The 15,791-nt window shown below is 41.0% G+C and overlaps 1 protein-coding gene across 1 annotated transcript in view; it reads right to left on the bottom strand.

Moving 5' to 3' along the window:
• The window catches only part of LOC139645882 (CD81 antigen-like), a 42,928-nt gene that overhangs the window by 17,193 nt on the left and 9,944 nt on the right, over window positions 1–15,791 (bottom strand). The window contains exon 2 of the mRNA XM_071521764.1: window positions 14,439–14,553. Coding sequence (XP_071377865.1) covers window positions 14,439–14,553 — 115 coding nt within the window. The remainder of the gene's footprint in view (window positions 1–14,438; window positions 14,554–15,791) is intronic.

The raw sequence follows: 15,791 nt of genomic DNA, 5'->3' as shown, positions 1-15,791 counted from the left end.
CATAGTTAAAGGCAATCATTTTACACCCCTATTCATTTTCCAGTTTGACTGAAAGGGGGTGGGATCTGGAATCCTTTATTTGGGCTGAAAAATTATGTGATGCTTGACAGGACAATTCTCTTGAAATTCAGCCAGTTGTGTTTGTTCATGAGCTCATTGCTGCTACCCCTAGAAGTCCTAGCCATTTTGATAATGCTAAAATGGCAATATATAGATGGAGTTGCCCTGAGATGCTGAAGCTAATATAGAGGCGTTCCTCCAAATATTTTATCCAGATGCCTTTAGTTGCTTCGGTGAAGTCATCCCACTATTGTATACTGCACAATCAAACCCTTCCTTTCTGCTGCTTCCTGTTCCCTGTTCTATTATGGTAGTTCATATTAATAATGCTGCATTCCAGCCATGACAGAAAGTCAGAGTTCCCAACTTTCAACTATGTAAAATGCAATGGAATGGAAGTTGGAATTTCTTTTCTTTTTTTTTTTCCACATTATTGAGAAAATAATGTTTGAAATGGAAATGTATAGTTTTTTTGTATGTATGTATGCAGCAACATACATACATATACATCTGAAACTGTACATCTGAAACTATGCATAATGATTACATGGCTTTTACATTTACTTTTCTCTATAACCCCCTGAATATCATTCCCCACTCTCCCCATCAATAACCTAGGGTGGACTAGGTGGTTGCTAGGATGTACTAGGTGGTTTATTTGTGCCCGATCTTGTAAATGGAAATGACAATTGGATTGCTAGAGTACTTGGAGGGTGTAAGCGGTAGCGTACTACAAACTAAAGCCTGAAGAGAGGAAGACAAATAGGATTCAGCCTCCAGCTGATACCAGCCACTGTGTGGGTTACTAAACCTGAGTGTAATTTTATGTAAATTGGCTGCCCAGTACTAGCCTAAAAGATTTGGTAGGGCAATCCCTCATGTGATTTACTTCTTTGTAATGAAGATTTGTTAATTCTCGGGTACTACCTCCCCAGATAAATGAGGAAATTGGTGCATCTAGTGAATGGGGAAAAGATTTAGGAAGAAAGAGTGGGAGACGCTGAAACATGTACAAATATCTAGGTAGTGTGTTCAATTTGACTGCCTGTATCCTGCTAGCAAGAGAGGGGTATGTTACTCCATCTCTGCGAGTCGTTTACACCAATAGACTGTGTAATATTGATGCCTAAATATTTAGACCCTGAACTGGACAGTTGGAAAGGCAACAGTGATTGTGGTATATCTGGAGCCAACTGATTGACAGGGAAAAACTCACTTTTTTGTATGTTTAATTTGTATCCAGAGAATGTTCCAGTCTCTCAGAGTGGATAAGATGCGTGGAACACAAAATAGGGGGCCCGATACATACAAAAGCAGGTTGTCAGCATATAGTGACACCTTATGTTCAGAGCTCAATCTCCAAATGCCAGAAAATTGTTTGTCTGTCTTCAGTGCTATTGATAACAGCTCAATGGCAAGGGCAAATTGTAGGGGGGACATGTCCTGTGTGCTAAGGGGAAGAAACTGCTTTTACGCATACATGCCTGAGGTGCGGTATAAGGAAAGCATATCCAGGATGAAATTTTTTTCCCAAAACCAAACTGCTTCATTGTAAAGAACAGGAGGTTCAACTCCACTTTGTTTTACCAGGAGAAGATGGAGTATGGATAATCCTATGAAGTCTTTGGACATTTGTGATAAATAAATAAACCCTGTCCGGTCCTTTGATATTACGGTAGGTAGTACCGACTCTAAATGGTGGGTAAGTATCTTTCCAAGTATTTTTACATTTACATTCAGGAGTGAAACAGGGCAATACGAAGACCAGATAGTGAGTTATCATTCTGGGGTATCTGGGAATTGGAAACTTAACTAAGAGTGGGTGTTAATGAACTTTGTTTGAACCTTTCTTTGTGTTGAACAGGGGAATTCTACAGGGTACCCACGGGGTCCAGGGAATTTCCCGCTTTGCATGAGCTTGATTGCTTCTGTAATTTCTGTAATTTTAAGTGTCAATGGTGCTTCTAATTTCTGGCAGTCATCAGAAGAGATTTGGGGTATAATTTGACTTGAAAAGAAATCTACCATTTGAGAATCATTACTGGGTGACTCCTTGCGTATAATTGAGAATAACAAGCACAGATCCTGTACAGACCCACGGTGCGTGTGTTCAGTTCAATGCACTGAAGCATTACGACACGGTTATCAGTTAAATAATTCCACTAATGTCACTTAAATACCACAGACAAACTAGTAAAATAAATAGTGACAACCGAATTTATGAATGAGAGTGAATTTGCATATGTATGGTACACACTGGAGCAGAGTGGAGTAAAATCACCAGACTGTATATATGGGTAACAGGAGTCACTCCACTCTCATTATTTACTGTAAATAATGAGAGTGGAGTGACTCCTGTTACCCATACACAATAATGTCCGTAACCATAGTAACGTTTACTTCAGACCAATATGGCGGCTACCATTGCCTGTGTAATTTCATTTGTGTATTTTCAGTTTACTTGACACCAGTAACACCAGTAACTAGAGTAACTAGAGGCGTCAGTGTATCCATATTCTTATATATTTTTCCATCGCATAGACTTGATACTTTTAACCGCGACACTTGGGCCAAGCCAAGAACAAGGAACAACCGCAATGTTGAGGAAACAGACTGGATAGAAAATTTGAGAATGTCTCACAATACTTACCTCTGTCTCTTTCCAAATAACGATGACAATGTTACATAACGTAACGAGTGTTGCGCCTTACGTGACGTAACAACCAGTTGTCCAGTCCGGTTCTGGTACACACTACTCGGACTAACCGAATCCGCTCTCAAATTCAGTAGTCAATACCTGAATTTTCAGGTAGTGAGTTCGGCTGTAGAATGCAGTTCTCTCCTTAATAACCGAACTGTGTGAACTTAACAGGATTAAGCTCCAATGAGGAGTGACAACCGTATTTAGTTGCAGTGTAGTGGCATTTAGCCCATAGGCGAGAGGCCATCTCTTTGTCAAAGACGCCCTCTAGAGGCCATCTCACGAAGCAACATCTCACTAAGCGTTACCTGACTGACTATTTTTAGCACAACCTTGAGGGTTTTATGCCACACAGCATTTCACTGCACATTTGGATGAGCATGTGACAAATAAAGCCTTTGAATTGAATCGAATCAAATCGAATTGGATGCAAGCCTATCCATCAGCAGTTAATACCTGATTGGATGGTAAATGTAGGTGGGACAAACCTACTTATGACTAGCGTTACAGAGCGTGACAACAATTACCAAAGAGGCAGCGCTGGCAAAGGAATTGGATGATAGCAAGCTAGATTTAGCAATTTCGTCAGTCCTTAAACATGGCATTGATTAATTAAAACCTGAACAATCAGCATGTGTAAAAGCTCGGAAGTGGACGCCGCCATGATTGTTGTTAGCTCTGAGGCTCTGCTTTGCTACTGTAATTGGTCAAAGATTTTGATAACTGACAACTAGGGCTGAACAATTAATCAAAATTTTAGCGAAATCGCAATATGGCCTACTGCAATTTTCAAATTGCAGGAGGCGAAATATTTGTTAAAGGCGAAATGTGTGTCAAAATACCATTTTAAATTAAATATTGTTGTGCTGCAGAGATGTCCTGGCCTACACATCATATTCTACAGACTTAAGAAAACATCTTTGTTTGGTACAGATCCCTGCAAAAATCACACCATAATCATTTTGATACATTTTTCAATGAAAATGAGAATAACAATGTAAAAATTATCATTCCCTCTAATATCACAAATCATATCGCAATTGCAATATCAGTCAAAATAATCGCAATTAGATATTTTTTCAAAATCGTTCAGCCCTACTGACAACTAACACCAACCAATCAGTTGGGGTAAGAAACTACTCTGGCTTGCATCCAGGCCCCTATGAATCGCTATGCAAATTCAAAAAGAATTTGACTGCGATTCATGGGGACTGGACACCAGGCAAGCCATCCACTGCAAGCCAATATTTCTATCTTTGGGGAACAAATATCCAGTGTTGTAACTTCAGCACACAGGCACAGGGTTTTTTTGGCTAGTTTGGCAAGTAGCTGGCTGGTTATTGTCTGACAGATTATGGGTCACCTCATTAACTATGCATACCGTCTACTAATCAGAGCATTCATTAAAACCTGGGTGTAGGCGACGTCATTATCATCAGGAAGTAGACTGTAATTCTATATCTGATTCTGACAACCACAGAAAGACTTTTTCAAAAGGTATTAGTCAAATTTCCACAATGCTGACGGTTATAATATTTGGGTAACTTTACATTAATAGGTCCTTTGTTAAATTATACCAAGAAATTGAGAAATGCAATTCTCATTGCACTGGACCTTGAAATGTAGGGAAGCTATAGTCCAGTTCATGTTAAGGATGACATACAACAATGAACATGTGGAGTACAAGTCTCCACATCATGCACATATAGTTGAGTGGAAGCAACTCAGGTTTGGTCCTTCCCCAGACAACAGTCCTTCAAACTCCAGACATGTGCTGGTTGCCCTGGCTCTGTTGTGAGCAAGATATACAAAAGGTTTCCTGTGCCTCAGTCAATTTCATTTCCATTCTTGAGGTCATGATTCTATTTTTGTGAGGCGGAACTATAAACTTTTGAATACATGTTGTAGTTTTTTGTCTTCCAGTCTAATGCTATAGTGTGTTATGTTGCATTTCATTGTTTGTATGTTGTTCTGGGATCACAATAATCACTTTACTGTTGGCTATTGGCTGTGACATTCTTAGAAACAGAAAGACTATGTGGTTTAGGCAAAACAGACTAATTTTTCAAATTTTCGGGAACTCTACTGACCTTGAGGACTCAAAAAACATTGAGATCAAAGAAGTCAAAAAAACCATAATGCAGGCCTATAAAAATTTAAAGGTTGTGATTTTTCCTTCACATCTATGTAGGTTCTTTGTTCTTTTCTATCTAGGTGATAGAAAAACAGAGGGTGACAGAAAGCTAGAGCACTTTTGATTTGATCTTTTGGAGTCTGGACAGTTAGCATTGCCAACTCTTTGTTGAAACATTAACGCAATTATATGGGAATTTTATGCCATACTGCAGTTATAAGGGAAATCTTTGTGAATTGTGGTTAAATACCAGGCAAGGGCAGGCAAGATGCTTTACCACTGGAAAGATGGTGGATGTATGTGTGTGTGTGTGTGTGTGTGTGTGTGTGTGTGTGTGTGTGTGTGTGTGTGTGTGCGTGCATGTGTGTGTGTGTGTGCGTGTGAGCACGTGTGTGTGTGTGCGCGTGCAGCTGTTCTCCTCATTAAGTGTCAGAGCAGTTGGCCTAGTCTGGAACATGAGGAATCACACCCATATTGTAGCTTTCTTACCAATACCTTCCATGCAATAGACTGCACCGCTGCAGAGTATAGCTCTGTCCAAAGCCTGTAGATACCAGGTCTCCTATAACTAGCTGCAACAGAGAATAGACCTCACCGTTGCCGGGATGTCAAACTGAATATGCGAAAACAGGTACAGCACAGACTCAGTCTATTACCAATCAAACACACTATATGTGAGATTCTGCAGCAAATCCAGGAGAGTAGTGGGCAGCCATAGGGTCAATAGTGAAGTAGCCGTAAGACTCCATATTAAAAAGTTAGCAGCAGCAGAGCATAAATCAGTGAGAAACAAAGTATCAAAAATGGTAATATGGGGTAGCAGCAAACCCAGCCATGCAAATTGAAACAAAAGCAGGGGAGGAGAGCGGGGTGGGCTGTTAGGAGAGAACGAAGGCAGACGGAGATAGAGAGAGGACGAAGGAGGGAAAAAGAGAAAAAAGAGAAGTGAGACAGCGCAACACGAACGCTAACCACAACCAGATGGGGAAGTGAGGGGGAACAGCAGTGGAAAGAAAACAGTGAACGGCCGAGCAAACGAGAGGAAAACTTTCACAGAGGAGGAGGAGGAGGGGTGGGGCAGACAAGGAGGAGGAGGAGGAGGAGGAGGAGAAGGAGAAGGAGAAGGGAGGGACAATGAGGAATTTTTTCCTATACTGACCAGGCTTTTTCCCCCTCCTTGGGAAAGAGAGGGAGGCTTTATGTAATGGGCAGGATGTAATCATTTGGGTTGTTTGAGAGAAAGTCCCTAAGAAGTTCCTCTCCGAGAGGCCGAGGCTTTCTCCACGGAACAACCACAGTTATGCTGCCGCAGAGGACAGCAAAAAAAAAAAAAAAAGGACAACGCTTCCTTTTTATTTATTTTTTATTTTTTCCACAACTCGTGATTTAGATGTAGAAAAGCTTCAATGTGGGATCGTCCACAGTTTTATTTTGTTTTGGACCCATTAGGATGGTGCATTCCTCCTCCATCCCCTTACAGTCTACTCTCATTTCTCTCCCTCGTTATTCCCCTCCTCTTCAGTGAATCACAAGGCAGATGAGTCAGGTCGCTGACGCAGATAGAAACAACCGACCGCCATATCGTGGGCGGGATGGAAAGGTAACAGAGCGGCCAACTTAACCGGCACACTTGAGCATTTAACGGAGTCACATGATAAGCTGTGTGTCCTCTGTAAGCCCTGGTCACAACACACTGTTGATCTGAGCTGGGCTGGGCTGAGCCGGCCCACTTTATTAGAACATACTTCACACCCGTTTAATACTGTGCTGTCCAGGCTACTGAGGGTCAGCTCAACCACTTACCACTTCTCTCTGTATGTGTGTGTGTGTGTGTGTGTGTGTGTGTGTGTGTGTGTGTGTGTGTGTGTGTGTGCTCGCATGTGTGCATAAGGATCATTACTCCATTGCTGACTTTTGGTCGTTAAAGGAACATTCCACTGCTGATCATCCCTCTGTGTCACAAGAGTTTTGCCCATAGAGTACAATGTAGAGTACCAGTAGAGGAGAGTAGAATTCTCCTGCTTCCTGGTTACAGCAGACCCGAACCCTAATGGAAATTCGTTCCGAGATCCAATTGGACCCGATCATTTTTAAAAATATATATATACTGACCCGTTTTTGCCCGAGATATTACAGATCCGACCCGGTGCATGTCCGAGAGGAGAGGGTCTCGGGTCTATTTTATGGACCCGACAAACCCGGTAATTAAAATTGCCACTAAAAATGCCGTTCTACTGCTAAAACGTTTATCATGTCGGATACAACATATGGTAGCCTAATAAAAGGAGATCAAAATAAGAGTAAGACTTGCCAAGTTGTGCCGTTCTACAGTTTGTCCAGTAGATGACAGAGACTCCATAATGGAATCTAGCAGCTACGTAGCCTACAACAGGCTAAGTGACAAGGAAATGAAATTGCATGTTAAATGGATGATTAAAACAATAGTTGCAGTACTCATTTTCTTTTAGCTTATTTTTCAGCTCAGTGAAGAAGGTATCCATCTTGCGCCTTTCCTCCGCTCCAACTCACTGGCGCTGCTCAACGTTTTTTTCACCTTATTTTCACTCTTGTAATCTGATCCTAGGTCAGCCTAATCATCACGCAAGTTACACAGCGCTTCCGTGCGTTTCTCGTCTCGTCGCGTGATCGGCGCTGATCACGGGTCTTCTCGGATCCACTCGGGTATTACACATAATGACAAACAGACCCCGGACCCGCGGTAATAGAATGGGATGCGACCCGGACCCGATTGACCATAATAAAACGTGGACCCGAACTCGTACGGGTCCCGGGTCGAGTCTCGGATCCTAGGGTCCGGGTAGACCCGTGAAGACCTCTAGCTTGGACTATAACTCAGGGAGGCAGAGAGGCAGGCATCTAACCACCTAATCGCTAAATAAATGGGTGCTATTTTTTAAGTGATCGTAGCTTCCCGTATGCACGGAAGCTAGCTATGTGGATGTTAGCAACTAGCTAGCTAACGTGAGCTAACATATTGATTAGCTGTGTAACGTTGGGCACATAGTTACTTGAATAAAGCCATAATGATGGGAGATGTTTGTTGTAAATTTGTCTACTCTACCAGACACTTGGGTAGGTTGAACTTTTGATTCCAACTAGTGCGGCCATTTGTAACTAAAGTATATTGTTTTTTGTGATCATAGCATCAACAAAGCACAAGAAAGCTCTGTGTCCATTAACACTGGGTCCACCATACCAGTCAGGCCTAAGAGGTTTCTATATTGCCGCTTTTCCACCGCATGATAGGGAGGCTCAACTCAACTCGACTCTACTCACCTTCTTTGGTAGGTACCAGGTACTATATTACCTGGTACCTGGTATCACCATCACGACCTAAAGTACCAGGTACCAGGTACTATATTACCTGGTACCTGGTACTTTTTTTGATAGCACCTCCGTCGAAGTTCCAAGCGAGCTGAGGCGATACCAAAAGGTAACGTGAAAACACTGCAGACTACTGATAGGTCAGAGAGAATCGTCATCATTGCGCGATACGGGACATATATGCTAACGTTAGCTACCAGGTTAGCTTACCCTCTTGAGTCGCCTTTGAGCAACCAGAGAGCAGTCTTTTGTCTTGCTGCCTTCATCCTCTTCTGAAATAAAATCTGTCTCCTTGCTGTGACTAGCAGCCACATACCGAGAATCAAGAACTCCATCCCTTCCATATCCTCCATTGTTGCTCTGTGTGTGTGTGTCTAGCACACTGTAAATGTGATTTTATTCTGATGTATTATGGTGTTGGTCAGCTTATGTTGTGTTACCTTTTGAAAACCAAAAACGTGTCACTGCTTAAGCGCTAACACCATCAGAAAGTGTGATGGCAAGCACAAGTTCATCTATGGCACCTTCCATGTCAGCAGTAAGCCCTGCGATCCCTTGGATGAAAATTACGTAGTTGAATGCAGTGAATAAGAGATGGCAATGGCCAATCAGTAGTTACCCATCAACTGCTTTTGCTGAATTTGAAATTACAATTTATTGTAGTTGGCACAACAAAATTACAACTAGCCAGCCAACTCATTCTGTCCATACGTGATAGCAATACAAATACTAAATCAATATGCTCATATCTAACTTTAGGTGGTGATGGTGATTTTTACAGTTGACAGAGAGCCAAATAGCTACTTATACAGTTGCGTTAGTAATGATCTTAGATGGCAGACAAACACTGTCTAACCATGGTGACCGTTTCACACACAAACTGTACTAAACAAGATTTAGGTTACCGTTTAATGTGTTAGGAGACAAACTCTTCCCTCTTCGTCCTTTTCTTCATCTGCCATTGAGAGCAGCAGAAATAGCACAGTCCAATTCATTACAACAGACAGTCTATCTCTGTTAACAGAGCAGAGTCTGTTTACTGGAGGAGGCCAAGCAACAGCGGTGAAGTCTTGGCTTCTTCTCCTCCGTCTTCCCCTCAGCTCTCCGACGGTGTATTCAGGCTATACCCGATTCAAGTGTCGAGTGTCGCCCAGTGTATCATCTTCTCTCATACTGAAAGCTATAGTCAACGCCCCCTCAGACTGCTCCCCCATAGGGCGGGGCGAAGAAAATCCAAATTTCCCGCCTGCTGTAGTTCTTCCTGAACAGCAAAAGGGAAGAGGATTATGCCATGTTGACAACAGCCTCTTCCCTTTCCAGAAACCGTGATTACGAGAATTTAACACAGAGACTACTTTGTCAAGCCACCAAGACATATTCATATAGTCAGACCTCAAGCTTTTACATGAGCTAAACGTAATTTTGTGGTGGAATGTCCCTTTAAAATAAAAAAAATATATATTTGTATCTGTGTTTAAAATAGTTTCAACAGAGTTTACTATGTAGAGGTAAAGCGGCTGAGTAAGCGGTGTATGCAAACCAGCCGACAGAAGGCTTCTGGTGTAGTTTTCTTTCTGCCGTTGGTTTCTACTAATCCTCTCTAGGTGCTTTCAGTAGCAGTTATGTGTTTATCGAGACCACACTTCAGGCCAGTGTGGGCAAACTTCAAGAAAGTAAATGACAATCTGGTTCACTGGAAGGTATGCATGGCTTCATCCAACCAGATTTCTACAAGCCAGGAAGATGGAGCTAGCCAAACTATCGTGACAACATCTAACCGGAGACGATCTCTACCCTCACTGCCAACATGATTGGTAAAGATCTAAACCAATCAGAACCATAAAGAGCAGGGGGTGATGGAAGTAATGCTTTTTGTACATAATCTGCTTCAGCCTTTGGAAGGTTTGTCACATACTGAATAATGAAATATCCATTTAGACCACACACTGAATAGTAAACCATGAGAAAATGGACTTGTGCACCTACCAAAATGGTGCACTTCTAGTCATTATAGCAGCCCTTCCTGTCAACCAATACCATGAATAAAAGGTGAAAAAGTACACTGGTCATCATTCTGGAGGTCATTCCTTTAGTGGAAGTTAACTTAAACATACTTTAAAGCTACACTAAATGTTTTTCCGACCACTAGAGGGTGACAGAAACCGCAACACATTTTGTAAACACACACAGTAAAACTACTAGCCGACGGAAGCCCTTAAAGACTCTATAGACAACTTTTTTGCTTTAACTTATCATTATGAAGTAAATGATGATTGCACAGTGTAACGGCTATAGAATAATGACACCATCGGCGTTTAGATTGGTTCCCTATAAGCCTCGCTTTCACTATGCAATTCTGTCTGCCACCGGGCACGATCTCCCGGGACAAGGAAGGCTCAACTTGCGAACCAGGAGCTACAAGGAAGCCAGGACCAGCCAGAAACATACATCTATGTTTGTTTCTAGAACAAAAGAAACAAACATCTAACTATGTTTGTTTCTGGCTGCTAGCGTTAGCTATCGTTAACGTTAACGCTAGCAGCCAGAAACAAATGATCCATTGTCCGTTTGATAATCTAAACAAAGAACACATTTTCTTGCAGTGGCCTTTCTAAAATGAGCAGTGGTGAAAGTTACTATATTGTGTTATGATCAAGGAGTTGATAAGCAGACAGATGGTTTGTTCTATTGCACGGAGCTAGGCTCTAACAGAAAGAGATCCAGCTGTCTTTGCAACAGCAGCGCAAACAACAATACCACTTGGAAACGCTAGGGAGGGACAACGGGGGGAAAGTTGAAAAGTTGTCTGTATCCACTTTAAGGACAAACCGTGCATAATGGCTAATAGCTAAAATAAACATAAATACAGAGAAATATCGCAGGTTACCAGTCTCGCTTGGCCAGATTTTTCTCCCACTGAAGGTTACATGTGCCACAATGACAAGTGAAGAGGATAATTTGGAACATTTCCGGTTCCTGTGATGTGTTCTGCTGTCTCTTGTTTCCTCTTCTCTCCCTCTCAAGACACTTAATTGAAAGCAGGTGGATTTGAAAATGGCCAGGAGGATTAGATGAAATGAATGAATGAAATGAATGAATAAATGAATGATTTCACTAATGCAAGCAAAATAATTGTTCTTTGGAAATGTGTCTGTCTGATGTTTCCACCTATGACTGCACTTTATGTTGCTGATTCACAATAAAACCATATTTCCAGGGCTTGGAGCCAAAGGGGCGTAAGTGCGTTATAGTAGATTTTACAGGAGAGCCAAAACAAATTTTGATCAAACTTGGATCAGCTGCCGTTACCACATACTAAGCACAGTATTTAAACTTTTTGTGTTATCAGATTGAGCATTACTATAAAAACAATACTGCTACAGTTTAAGTTGAATTATATTTGTTAACTTTTTAAAAAATGGCAAATGAGTGAAATACGCCTTGGCTCAAACAATACAGCCATGCAGAATATGGGCGTATGTAAGTAAACAATTGTAAAACACATTCATTTAAATACAAATCTAGCAATTACACTTCAATCAACACTGAAATATAAAACAAGATCAGAATTAATATCTTTATCTTGAAGTAATACTCAGCAACTTTTCACCAAGGCCTTTAAAATTGTATGCTACATGGAACATATCAAATTGATTGATACATTTTTTCTGTTAAAAACTTTTAATAAACCTTTTTAATAGCTATACCTCTATAGACACAAGAAACTACTTTTGATTCTAAACTACTACTTTTTTTTCTTTTGCTAGTATAATACATTTTTGTATGTGTCCCAGGACACATCACTTACTGATGTGTCCTGGGGCACATTCAAAGACCTGTAAAACTCCTCATAACACTGAGGGAGAACTTCAGCTCCCAGCAGTCTGACTATCAGAGCTCATCTTGACCAGTTCACACTCCTAACATTATAAAATAAGTTTTCATCTAATATTGACCAAGAATATTAATTAGGATATGAATAGGATACTAAAAATGATGTGATCATGCTGCCATGCTTGCATTTATTTACTTATGTCAGCATGCATTTTGAGTTGACCTAAGTGCTGTTAGAATCATCTACCCACAATGCTTGTTCAGTGTCAAAAGTGGTTTTGCTAGGTGTCAAAAGGGCGTAACTGCACTTACACCCTTTTGATACCAAGCAAAACCCTACTTTTACTGTTACGGCTTACAGTTTTTGTTGTTAAAACTTATGGGTCATGATTTCAGTTGTGTCCTTTTGGCACTGAAAAGATCTCACTGAGACCTTTCAATTGATATATAATACTCTTATTCGACCAAAATCGCACTTACTTTGGCTCCAAGCCCTCGATTTGGACATTGTGGTTAATTTAAGGTTGCTTTGAGGTCTAGAGATACTACCTGAGAACCATCAGTGCTAATATGAAGTATGTAAATACAACCAGTGGGTAAAAAACATGGGATCAACTTGGTATTCCCTGTTACAAGGCAGGCATTTTTGTGTACTTTTCTGGGTTATACTCACTGGATAGTCACATTAATAGTGCTCAGTGACAAACTATTGAGACAATGTCAGTGACTACCTGAAATGAATTATTAGCATAATTGGGTACTGATTACAGTATTATTAGACTAGGATTAGGATTAGAAGTGAGTATTTCTCAGAGAAGTTAACTGTTTGATGTTTCCACCTATAATAAGGCCTTATATAAAAGGCTGCTGATTCACACTAGAACCATATTTTGACATTCTGGTTGCTTTGGAGTGTAGGGACACTACCTGTAGACCATCAGTGCAAATATGATGTAAATACAACCAGTAGGTAGAAAATGACATGGGATTAACTTGGTACTCCCTCTTTCAGGGCAGGCGTTTTTTTGCACTTTGCCTATGTGGTGGCCATATTAAAGGCCCCATATTCTACACTTTCCAGTGTTTTATTTTGTGTCTTGAGGTCCATTCAGAGCTGAACCAAACCACTCTCAATCCATTTTTACATTCATTTCCCAGCATCTCTCTGAGCCTTGCCAAGAACAGGCTGTTTCTGTTGCTGTGTCTTTAAGGCTCATTAATATTAACAACCCCTCTGTTCTGATTGGCTAGCCGTTTCAAGAGTGAAACGTGAGACACCACAGACATGGCAGCTACAGAGAGGAGAGGTAGGGAAAACTCTCTGGTAAAAAACAATGACAACCACTCAACCGCTTTGAAAAAAACACTTAGTTAGTCTATTATTTCTTACAAAAATGATAATGAGCAAAGCTTTGTGACGCCACAAAGTTACGGAAGTCCAAACGGCTCGTTTAGAGGCTTGCTTTTCTAATATGGATTGTGTGGATTTAGTTTTGATACTTTCACCATGTTTAGATAGACCATCCAACTCCCTTATCATCACAGAGCAGAGGGGAGTCCTGTTTTACATGATATGGGACCTTTAAGTGTTTTGAAAGCTTCTCAGATCGTTTGACAGTTATGATAAAATATGGCTGAATGATGAGTTGGTAACTATAAAGGGTAAATAAATTAGGAATATCATTCCTCTTGATCAATAGGGGCTTTATAGACCAAACCACACTTATTGTAGCAATGCATAATTAATGTGGACCATTGGATATACCATTTCACTATTAGTTATAGTGATCATTTCTCTGGTGTACAGCAATGAATAATACATTTTATTACTCATAGCTGCACTCCAGAGAAATGATACTGATACTGTATCCAAGAATATTAAAGGAACAATCAGCCCTGACCAGCATTATCCAGCTGATTCATTAAAAAAAGTTAACAAAGATCTACTCTAATGAAACTATATGGTTCGTAGTTAGAGCACTGATGTAAATGTTAAGTTATCTTGGAACCTATAAAGATTATACTCAAATATGATGAACTGATGGGGATATCTGCCCACTGGCTAGTTGATAGGTTTTACAATTAAATAGGATTCTAATACAAATTTGAATTACATATCTTACAACATGTTGCATGCACAGTTAATTTAAACTAAAAAAAACATTTTCCCAGGGCGTTTCAGTTGTGATTACGGCAGACGCTTTACTTATCACAAGGCCCTCCATTTACTGAACTGGAACTGAACGAATTCGAGCCACATGTTTTCCCTTAGATGGAAATATAATCATAGGCAGATTGATGCCAAAACAGTCATAAGACAGAGACAGACGGAGGAGAGGAGGATATTGTAGATGTGATACGTACTGATGTAGAAGGTGCTGGGGGCCTGGGTTCCATCAACTTTGATCTCCAGCAGGTTGCTGGTCTGGGGGTCGTGTCTCAGCCACAGGGCCACACCCAGGATCACACCTCCTGCAAGCTGCAACACACAACGCAACACGCTTAGTTGCTTCAGTCCTGCTTGTGTTTCACATTTTCTTCCATTCTAGCTGCACTTTGCATTATGTAATTATGTTACTGCAATGTATTGTTCTTCTGGTTGGTTTACATTTAGGTGAGCCTTCCCAAGCCTTTCTGTTTCTGATCTCTCAAAGTGCATTCTCTTTTCCACTTCTCTGATGGTTTAGCATAGGACAAAGAAATATATCTAAATATAATAAGGGTTTACATGTACCTCAGCAGAACACACACACAAGCATAAGCACACAGACAGACCGCAGCAGTAAATCAGACTATAGACCGACAGAATGAACACCCTTCCATTCCTAATGGGTTTGGATCTTTGTAACTCTCATCTGTTTGGAAATAGCATTACATTTGACACATCTGCTTCTTTGCTGTGACCAAGGACAAAATCCAACCTAAAACTAGTTTATGCGAAGAGATTTGAACTGAAATAGACTAAGTCACCTCCCCTCTTCCTCTTTCTCCCTCCCGCCGTCACCCCCCCCCCCCCTCCCCTCCTCTCTTAGTGAGGTCCATTCCAGAGCTGAGAACAGCTGATGCCTAGCAACCAGATCAACACTACGACTGCCAAGAGTGTTGGCATTCTACGCAACCGCACACACACTTACACACAGCCATAGCAGCACGACTTACTAACTTTATGCAAACTCCCAAACTCCTTACCATGAGGGTTACCACTGAGATGAGCCACTGAAATACAAGAGGTTTAAAATGGGGAGCGACGATCCAGATGACTGTTATTATATTATATTATATTATATTTATTTGTGTAGATGGAGGTAGCACGCACTTCACAGCACCCAGACAGCACAGTTGAAATCCAGGATCCTTCTTGTCTAGCCATTCAGTTTAGCATGAAATACTGGACAGTATAGTATTCAAGTGTCTGGATGTGGCACCTCTTCGCATTTTTCTACTCATTATTTCATCTCACCCCAATAAACACACACACACACACACACACACACACATACACACACAAGCCCCACCCACCAATGGAATCTCTGTGCTTAGACCTCAGCTGTTATTGCCTATGGAGTGATACCAGCCCACAGAGCCTTTACTGTAATTACTGTAACCTCTCCATCTCTCACACACATGCACAAACACACACACACACACACACACACATACACACACACACACAAATCTTCGGGTTCGGGTGTCACCAACCAAACAAAGTTTGAATGG

The sequence above is a fragment of the Centroberyx affinis genome, unplaced genomic scaffold (assembly GCF_046629955.1).
Source record: "Centroberyx affinis isolate AG114_WGS23_722 - 3 ecotype Tasmania unplaced genomic scaffold, CSIRO-AGI_Caff_v1 ptg000078l_1, whole genome shotgun sequence".
NCBI classification, from domain to species: Eukaryota; Metazoa; Chordata; class Actinopteri; order Beryciformes; family Berycidae; genus Centroberyx; species Centroberyx affinis.
The sequence above is the reverse complement of the archived record's forward strand: the minus strand, read 5'-3'. Positions and strand labels throughout refer to the sequence as shown.